This window comes from Euprymna scolopes, chromosome 40 (assembly GCF_053919585.1).
Source record: "Euprymna scolopes isolate OS-2025 chromosome 40, ASM5391958v1, whole genome shotgun sequence".
Lineage (NCBI taxonomy): Eukaryota > Metazoa > Mollusca > Cephalopoda > Sepiida > Sepiolidae > Euprymna > Euprymna scolopes.
Window position 1 is genome coordinate 14,323,357 of NC_136521.1, and position 11,147 is coordinate 14,334,503.

The window sequence follows — 11,147 nt, forward strand, 5'->3', positions numbered from 1 at the left end:
TAGTGTTTACAGCTAGAGGAGTGTTTCTTGTGAAAATTTGGCGAGTGGGAACCATATATTGAAGCTCAGTTAAGCACTTGCCATGAAAATAACTATAAAGCAAAGACAAACTCTTCTATGAGAAAGAGGTTGCAGGGAAGAGAAAAGGACATCTACGAGGCTATGAAGTCTATTTTGAACTCTATCAAGGCAGGATAAGTCCTTTCTAGCAGCTCCTGCCCAGATGTGGCAACAGTACTCCATCCTTGGACGTACCTGGCTCTTATATAGATAGAAAATTGGATCAACAGTGAGATATCTACTGGATCGATAGGAGGATTCCACCATTTTTTCAGCGGCCTTGACAACAGATTTGATGTATGTGTTCCATTTCAGATCAGGACTAAAGGTCAAGCCCAGAATCTTGTCAAAACATGAGGCTTCCCCAAGACAATTGATGCCAGATGGGGATCAAAGCGTTGATAATGTAAAGATAAAAGCTTGGTTTTAGATGCATTAAAAGTAACCAGCCACTCCTTTCCCCATTGTACCATGTGCTTAAGATCAGAGGAGAGAGAATTGGAAAGAACTTGGTCGTTTATGGTCTTAGATGTGCTACCATAGATGGTAGTGTCATCAGCATAAATGTCTACGAATGATGTAAGGATGTGATTTGGAAGATCATTAATGTAGATCAGGAAAAGAGTTGAGCCCAAAATGGACTCCTGAGGGACTCCAGCATTAATACTCTGGGCCTCTGATTTCTGCCCACCAACTATTACTCTTATGAACCTATCGGAGAGAAATGATTTAATAATTGAGAAGACATTTCCAGCTATACCATAGCTGAAGATCTTGTGAAGTAAACCTTTATGCCATACCCTATCAAAGGCCTTTGATATGTCAAGAATAATTGCCCTAGAAAGGTTGCCTCCATCGAGAAATTTGCTAATCCTATGAGATATAATTGTAAGCACATCTGCTGTAGATCTAGCAGAACAGAAACCATATTGTGTGCCATTACGAAGGTTATTTTTGCTGAGATGGTTGATTACTTCTCTATTTAACACAGGTTTCAACAACTTACTCATGACGCACGGAAGACTTATTGGCCCGTATTGAGAGGGAGATGAGCGATCACCTGAATTCTTAAATGCAGGGCATACTGATGAGATTTTCCAGGGTGATGGGAAGCAATTCTCCTTAAGACAACGTTTAAACAGTATGGTGCTATTTCTGGTTGAAGTTTTTTGAGTACTATAATTGGAATACCGTCAGGGCCGGTTACTTTACTGAAAGCAAGGTTTTTGATAAGCTTGACAACATCACGTACAGATATACATATATCACATAGCGTGTTTTCTGATACAGGAGGAAATATTGGATGTTGGCAGCCTTGGTCGCAAAGGGTAGAATTAGCTGCAAAGTTCTTGGCAAAGAGTTTGGCTTTGATGCTGACGAGATTACCTCAGGTCCATTGATGATAGTTGGGATAGAGCACACGCTTCTGTTCAGGGTTCTGTTTGGTATTTGCCAAAACTGGTGGGAACCAAGCCACTGCTCAGCTACTTTGGACTTGACGGACTGAGCATACAACTCTCTTGCGTTCTTTATTACTTTTTGACAGTGGTTGCTGGCAGTCCTGAAAGCTCTTCAACTTTCTGAATTAAAACAAAAGTAGGAGGCTTTACTTTCAGAAAGTCCCTCATATGACAAAGTGCGCTTTAGACGCACATACGCAGCCATCGTTCATCGCTGACTAAAGTCCATTTACAATGCTGGTGACTATGTAGAAAGATAAATTCTAAAGCACAAAAAATCGCCCCTTTTAATAGTACGACTCCCGTCTTCGTAGCTCTTCAACTTGTAGTTCTGGAGTTAAAAACGAATATCTGTATGTCACATAAACACATTTAGATTAGTAAATGGCAAGATAATATATATTGGACTTCTGCATGGCAATAAGATAAGGCGACTGACATGATTAATCGACGCCTTGTTCTTTAAATGAGACATGCCCTCTATCGGCCGTTCTGTGAATCTCAAATATAAACGTGTTTATATTTGAAGTTCACAGAACCTCATATACAAACACTTAAAATTATATATAAAATATTAAAAATTATATTAAAAATATAAATATATCACAAAAAGGGTTCGTAAAAATATATAATAATGAAATAAATAACAAAAAAAATATGAAAAGCGAAATATTTATCTTATAAAAATACAATTTTAATGTTTTAATATTTCTTTTAAATGATTTATAAGTGAAAATAAAATAATCAATGTGTAAACAACACGAAATATAGATTGTTTTAAAAATTATTTGTTTTTTTTTGTAAGATTTTATAAAATGTAAGAACATATAATTTAATATTAATAATGTCAGATTGTATAAAACGTAAGAACATATAATTTAATATAAATAATGTCAGATTGTATAAAATGTAATAACATATAATTTAATATTAATAATGTAAAATTGTATAAAATGTAAGAACATATAATTTAATATTAATAATGTCAGATTGTATAAAATGTAAGAACATATAATTTAATATTAATAATGTCAGATTGTATAAAATGTAAGAACATATAATTTAATATTAATAATGTAAAATTGTATAAAATGTAAGAACATATAATTTAATATTAATAATGTCAGATTGTATAAAATGTAAGAACATATAATTTAATATTAATAATGTCAGATTGTATAAAATGTAAGAACATATAATTTAATATTAATAATGTCAGATTGTATAAAATGTAAGAACATATAATTTAATATTAATAATGTAAGATTGTATAAAATGTAAGAACATATAATTTAATATTAATAATGTCAGATTGTATAAAATGTAAGAACATATAATTTAATATTAATAATGTAAGGTTGTATAAAATGTAAGAACATATAATTTAATATTAATAATGTCAGATTGTATAAAATGTAAGAACATATAATTTAATATTAATAATGTCAGATTGTATAAAATGTAAGAACATATAATTTAATATTAATAATGTCAGATTGTATAAAACGTAAGAACATATAATTTAATATTAATAATGTCAGATTGTATAAAACGTAAGAACATATGATTTAATATTAATAATGTCAGATTGTATAAAATATAAGAACATATAATTTAATATTAATAACGTCAGATTGTATAAAATGTAAGAACATATAATTTAATATTAATAATGTCAGATTGTATAAAATGTAAGAACATATAATTTAATATTAATAATGTCAGATTGTATAAAACGTAAGAACATATAATTTAATATTAATAATGTCAGATTGTATAAAATGTAAGAACATATAATTAAATATTAATAATGTCAGATTGTATAAAATGTAAGAACATATGATTTAATATTAATAATGTCAGATTGTATAAAATGTAAGAACATATAATTTAATATTAATAATGTCAGATTGTATAAAATGTAAGAACATATAATTTAATATTAATAATGTCAGATTGTATAAAATGTAAGAACATATAATTTAATATTAATAATGTCAGATTGTATAAAATGTAAGAACATATAATTTAATATTAATAATGTCAGATTGTATAAAATGTAAGAACATAAAATTTAATATTAATAATGTCAGATTGTATAAAATGTAAGAACATATAATTTAATATTAATAATGTCAGATTGTATAAAATGTAAGAACGTATAATTTAATATTAATAATGTAAAATTGTATAAAATGTAAGAACATATAATTTAATATTAATAATGTCAGATTGTATAAAATGTAAGAACATATAATTTAATATTAATAATGTAAGGTTGTATAAAATGTAAGAACATATAATTTAATATTAATAATGTCAGATTGTATAAAATGTAAGAACATATAATTTAATATTAATAATGTCAGATTGTATAAAATGTAAGAACATATAATTTAATATTAATAATGTCAGATTGTATAAAATGTAAGAACATATAATTTAATATTAATAATGTCAGATTGTATAAAATGTAAGAACATATAATTTAATATTAATAATGTTAGATTGTATAAAATGTAAGAACATATGATTTAATATTAATAATATCAGATTGTATAAAATGTAAGAACATATAATTTAATATTAATAATGTCAGATTGTATAAAATGTAAGAAGATATAATTTAATATTAATAATGTAAGGTTGTATAAAATGTAAGCACATATAATTTAATATTAATAATGTCAGATTGTATAAAATGTAAGAACATATAATTTAATATTAATAATGTAAAATTGTATAAAATGTAAGAACATATAATTTAATATTAATAATGTAAGGTTGTATAAAATGTAAGAACACATAATTTAATATTAATAATGTCAGATTGTATAAAATGTAAGAACATATAATTTAATATTAATAATGTCAGATTGTATAAAATGTAAGAACATATAATTTAATATTAATAATTTCAGATTGTATAAAATGTAAGAACATATAATTTAATATTAATAATATCAGATTGTATAAAATGTAAGAACATATAATTTAATATTAATAATGTCAGATTGTATAAAATGTAAGAACATATAATTTAATATTAATAATGTCAGATTGTATAAAATGTAAGAACATATAATTTAATATTAATAATGTTAGATTGTATAAAATGTAAGAACATATAATTTAATATTAATAATATCAGATTGTATAAAATGTAAGAACATATAATTTAATATTAATAATGTCAGATTGTATAAAATGTAAGAACATATAATTTAATATTAATAATGTAAGGTTGTATAAAATGTAAGCACATATAATTTAATATTAATAATGTCAGATTGTATAAAATGTAAGAACATATAATTTAATATTAATAATGTCAGATTGTATAAAATGTAAGAACATATAATTTAATATTAATAATGTAAGGTTGTATAAAATGTAAGAACATATAATTTAATATTAATAATGTCAGATTGTATAAAATGTAAGAACATATAATTTAATATTAATAATGTCAGATTGTATAAAATGTAAGAACATATAATTTAATATTAATAATTTCAGATTGTATAAAATGTAAGAACATATAATTTAATATTAATAATGTCAGATTGTATAAAATGTAAGAACATATAATTTAATATTAATAATGTCAGATTGTATAAAATGTAAGAACATATAATTTAATATTAATAATGTCAGATTGTATGAAATGTAAGAACATATAATTTAATATTAATAATGTAAAATTGTATAAAATGTAAGAACATATAATTTAATATTAATAATGTCAGATTGTATAAAATGTAAGAACATATAATTTAATATTAATAATGTCAGATTGTATAAAATGTAAGAACATATAATTTAATATTAATAATGTCAGATTGTATAAAATGTAAGAACATATAATTTAATATTAATAATGTAAGATTGTATAAAATGTAAGAACATATAATTTAATATTAATAATGTAAGGTTGTATAACATGTAAGAACATATAATTTAATATTAATAATGTCATATTGTATAAAATGTAAGAACATATAATTTAATATTAATAATGTCAGATTGTATAAAATGTAAGAACATATAATTTAATATTAATTATGCCAGATTGTATAAAATGTAAGAACATAATTTTTTAATGGCGTGGTCGGAATGAAAAAAAATATGCTAAAAATATGAAACATTTTGTTTTTTGAATTATGTTTTTTTTTTCACGAACTTTTTAGAAAGGTACGAGTTATCGACCCCTGTTCGACTGCCACACGCCCTCTATCTGCCATTATTGAAACTAAATACACACATTCGCCCCATATCACTGCCATGCAGAAGTGCCTATTTTTCTACGGGCTTGGGATCGAAACCACGCACCAATAGAAAAATGAAATTAAAACAAAATTCGAACCTGTGCATGACCGAAACAATGTGCGCTAGATAAATAGAAAAAGAAACTGACAACAAGAATTAAAAATATTGTTTTTATTGTTCAGTTTTGTTTGTAGTCTTTTGTTGTTGTTTTATTAGTTTTTTTTGTTGTAATTTATAACAGTTCGTTCGTCCTGACCGGATCTTCTTGCCGAAGCGCATGCTCAGCAAGACTTGGAAATTGGCTTGGTTGTATAGAGTGTTCCATGAAGCGCTTGTAACTGACAGCTTGGATTTGACGTCGACGGACGAAGCATACGACACACAGGGTGATAAGCACGAATGACACGACTCCCGAAATGACAGCGACCACAAGTCCAGTTTTCAGCTCTGCAAAATATACAACAAAAACAAACAAACAAACAAACAAAAAGCAATATATATATATATATATATATATATATATATAAAATCTGGGTTTTACCCTTTATCTAAAAAGTAAAAAGATTATCATAGAGAACCAATCGATTGCATCAGCCATATTGATCCATTGGTTTGGACTATATGCCTTCTGATATGAGAATTAATTCTTTCCAAGATGATTTTACTGATTTTTTTCCGATAAAGAATCTCTAGTTACTAGTAGCTAGCTGACGGCAACATGCTTATGACTGTGCAGCAACATTACTTATTTTATATATATATATATATACATATTTTATATCCGTAGTTGTTGTCGTCTCACCACATTTTGACCAAGTAAACCTCTGGCACGCTTTGGGTGGGATTGAAACCGCTATCTTCAGACCATGTTCGTCTGGAACTGTAGAGATTCAACGTCTCTATCAACTGCGCCACGGACCCCGAAGGGCGATCAAGGTTGGATTCTTTGATCTTATAAATCCACGTTTATTTATTATCTGATCTTCTATAGTCGGGTCCGTACCGATTGGTATATATATTATTCCTTAATTGGAATTCATTTTTTCAGATGAGCATTATATATATTAATTTATTTTATTTCGGACTATTAGTCTCATCTTTATTAGTTGAATCTCTACAGTTCCAGATGAACATTGTCTAAAGATAGCGGTTTCAATCCCACCCAAAGCGTGCCAGAGGTTTACTTGGTCAAAATGTGGTGAGACGACAACAACTACGGATGGCAGTGATGGCTGAGAATGCAGTTAGGAGATTCGAAGTTCCTATCCGTCGCGGTTACCACCTGACGAAGGCCAGAGGAATAGTTGGCCAAAACGTTGTGAATAAACAAACCAATAAAAGATAAAAAACAACAACTAACAAAGATGAGAATAATAGTCCGAAATAAAATAAATTAATATATATAATGCTTATCTCAAAAATGAATTCCAATTAAGGAATAATATATACAGAGTGTCCCTGTTTGTGGAGCTATGACTATAGCTATAAAAACCGACCTTGTGTCTAACTCTACCTTCGAGGGTAAACAGTTCCATGAACAATACAGAAAAAAGTCGTTGTGTGCACCTTTACATCTCTGTGTAGTAATCTACTGACAGGGAGCCTTTGGATCGCTCTCAACTATGGTTGATTCATTTATTTATTTAAAATTTTAGTAGAAATAAATACTTTATTAAGACCGGCCCATTTGTCATAATGTATGTCGAGTGTTTGCTAGTACATCTGAAGACCGGGGTTCAACCCCAGTCAAGTCAAACCAAAGATTCAATAAAGAAGGTATTTGATTTCTCCTTGCTGAAGAGTCATCATTATAAACGGAGGACTAAACGTTTATTTAAAATCATAACAGAAATATATATTTACTAGCTGTACCCGGCCACGCGTTGCTGTTGCTGAGTTTGTTAAAATGGAACACATTCCTCAAGAAAAATTGCATTTTGTTCGTTTATTTACTTTTATTATTTTTTGCAATTTTTTTTTTATCAATAAAAGTTGTTTTTTTCCCCCCAAAAATTAATTTTTTACCATAAAATGTTAGGTGAAAGTTTTTTTTTTCAGGAAAACTTGCATTTTTTTTTTTTTAAAGAAATTTGGCAGTACACGTTTATTTTTGAAAACGGAATTTTTATTATAAAAAAAAAACAGATGAATGCTTTATATGAACATTGTAAATAGTTAGGTGAAAATAGAGAAAAGTTTGGGTTTTTTTTCAAGAGATTGTACAAATTTTTTTTCAACAGATGGTAAGAAAAACAGAAAACATACTTCCATCATTAATTATGCAAAAAAATAAATAAAGTGTAAAACTTTCTGTTATTAATGTTTGCTAAAAAATACAGTAAACTTCGCTGAAGTGTTAGCATATGCTGCATCTTAAAAAGTTGGTTCATGCTGACAATTAAATAAAATAAACGTCTAAAAATTAGTAAAAATAAGTAAAATCATGAATGACGGCTCTTGGGGGGGGCAAGTAAGTAGGAACAACACAATCATTTGTGTAAAATAATTAATATTCGAGAAATTGTAAACAATAACAAAAATACCTGATACCAAATGCAGTAAAATTCAAGTATCTTTTATACGTGCCGAAACTGTATTTAAGTTATTTTTATTTCATTTCTTTTATTAAAAGTTGTCTTTCCAACAATTAACTGGTTGCATGTCGTTTAACCATTGGGGGCTTCACTCTTGGAAAATTTTATAAACAATCTATGACTATCACTAGCTCTAAATTTGGGAGTGCAACTCGAACTTAGGGTTAGTGGTAGATAAGTCATTTGTTAGGTGTGTCAGAAATTTCGTGAAAAATATTGAATAATTCGACCCCCTGTCTTTCCAAGCTTATAACTCCTCGAAAGATGTAATTCAAGCCTTAATTTTTTTTAAAATTAAAGGGCAAGGACCAAGGTTTCATAAAAAAAAAAGCAAAAAAAAAAAAAGAAAAAACAAACAACGTGTTTAAAAAAAAAAAGGTTTTAAACTTGGGACTTTACAGATAAATTTCTAAAAAAACACTACTGTTTTTTGTTTTAAATTTGAATATATTATTTATTGATCTTTTATGTTCAATTTGTGATATATAAAACTTTGGTGAGTAAATTAATTATTTACTTTTTAATAGACATTTGAAAATGGGGGGGGGGCTTGAATTAAAAAAAAACGTTTGTCTAAAATATTATATTCGGTTTATTGGAAAGAGCATAAAATTTCACATTGACCCTCAAAATATCGTAAAAATTGAATCAATAGAAAAATTTTGATAGATTTTTAAAGTTTAAAAATTGAAAATACTGAGCTCGTAAAATTCAATTAATTTCATTACTGATTTTTAAAAAATAAAAAAATAATATTTCTATTACTTTTTATACAACTTTAATAGTTTATTTTGGAAGTATAATCCATAAAGAAAATAAACAACCCACTTTTAAAAGAGAAATTACGAGTTTTTAACATTTTATTCGCAGTTTCGTGTTAGGGGTGTCAAAAATTCCTACAAAAATTCTGATACAGCTAGTCATTTAAGCCTTACTCCTTAAGCGATAAGCGGACATTTGTTTATTATTATTTTTTTATTCAGTGTGTAAAATCCACTTTGAACAACATATTTGGAAATTAGAAAAATAAAAAAACCCCAAAAAAACCTTTGTTTTAGCATGTTAAAAGTATTTAGTTTGGTAGATAATTAAATTCTACTGTGTTTGGTATAAGTTTTTTTTTTTGCTGTTGTTTCTTGCTTTTTAGAATTTTTGACTAAGGGGGGGGGGTTGCTTAGATCGTATTTTAAACTAAACTACGGAGGTTGGAATGCCCCCCCTAAAATGTACTTAGAAAAATCGATTTTATAGCGAGATTTAAGAATGACTAGCCGAAAAAAAAAAAAAGGTGAAAAACAAAACAAATAATTAATGAATAATTGTTACCAAAGGCAATAAATGCTACTTTTTTTTAACTTACATGAATGAGTTTATTTTATGGTTTAAAGTATTTTCAAGCGCTTTTCTTTATTTTTTAATCTAAAATTGCGTGTGTGTAGGTGCAAACTATCTCCAGATTTTCTAGAATTCCCCGCTAGATTACAAACGAAATCTCCAGATCTAGCAGGAAAACCGCTAAATTGGAAACACTTGTCACGTGAGGCAAGCGGTGATAAATAATTGTCCATAAATAAAAAAAATGGCACATCGGTACAAAGAAAACCACCTATTTAATATAGAAAAATTAAGTATAATGTTATAATTAAAAAGAGATATATAAAAACACGCATGGGTACAGTAAACTTATTATACCAAAATGTCGAAGCAATCATTTATTTAGTTATTTAGACTATTAATTACGAACGAACCAAGAGTTACATTTATATATATATAGATTAGGACCGACCTATTTGGCATATATTCGCTAGTACACCGGAAGATCAGAGTTCAATCCCCAGTCAAACCAACTATTCAAAAAATGGTATTTGATTTCTCGAACAGTTATTATAAGAGAAGGATCAACTCGGTGTAGTATCCACCAAAAAAGGAGCCTTAAGATCGTCGGCGACTATAGTTTATGCCTTTTCGTTTTTATTTTAAAAAATATGACATGGACACAAAAAAATTAAAAATACTAAATTTGCTGACCCAATAAAAATTTGCCGACCCCAAAAAACAATGAAATGTTTGAGCCATTTTGAATAAAAATGTACCGAGAAAAATAAACAGAAGTTAAAAAATATTTTAATTTTTTTTATTTATTTCGACATTACAAACCACAAATATAAAATATTGATTTCATTAAAAGTAAAAATGTCGGATGTTGGAACAGATTTTCCTTTCTTGTGTTAAAACATTGAACGGCACGATTAATGGGACGGTTAATGGGACGGTTAATGGGGATTACAACGATCGATTTGATCAAAGGTACTCTAAAAAAACAAGTGAAGCATGCATGATCATCCATGAGTGCACAGTGAACGAGGCATAAATAAATGAGTTCAGCATATCCCCCCTCCTATTTAGCCCCCAAAGTCCCCAAGGCCTTAACATATTTAAATTTGAGTTCAACACCATGCAAAACTGCTAAATAGACATACACAGAAAATTTTGGACAAATATGGTAAAATAGTCCCAAAATGGAGTGTTTTATTAGCCCTAAAAGAACTCATGAGATACATCCAAGAGTTATCGCGAAGTATAAACAAACAAAATTATATAGAAATCAGTTAGTTACAATTTTTCAGAAAGTTTTATAAAAATCCAAGACATCAAAAGTGTTAATTTAGCCATTTTAACCCGAAAGGCACCCCAGGGTGGTGGTGGTGGGGGGGGGGCAACCGGAGTTTTCCGCAAAATCGGTTCGGTTACTTTTTTATTCATA

At 27.9% G+C, this 11,147-nt stretch overlaps 1 protein-coding gene across 4 annotated transcripts in view; it reads right to left on the reverse strand.

Annotated features, from left to right (window-relative positions):
* Positions 1-5,945: 5,945 nt before the first annotated feature.
* The window catches only part of LOC145265384 (uncharacterized), a 145,546-nt gene continuing 140,344 nt past the window's right edge, over positions 5,946-11,147 (reverse strand). For all 4 annotated transcript variants that reach the window (XM_080121186.1, XM_080121184.1, XM_080121183.1 and 1 more), the window contains exon 6: positions 5,946-6,236. In XM_080121186.1, coding sequence (XP_079977312.1) covers positions 6,022-6,236 — 215 coding nt within the window. In that variant the 3' untranslated portion in view covers positions 5,946-6,021. The remainder of the gene's footprint in view (positions 6,237-11,147) is intronic.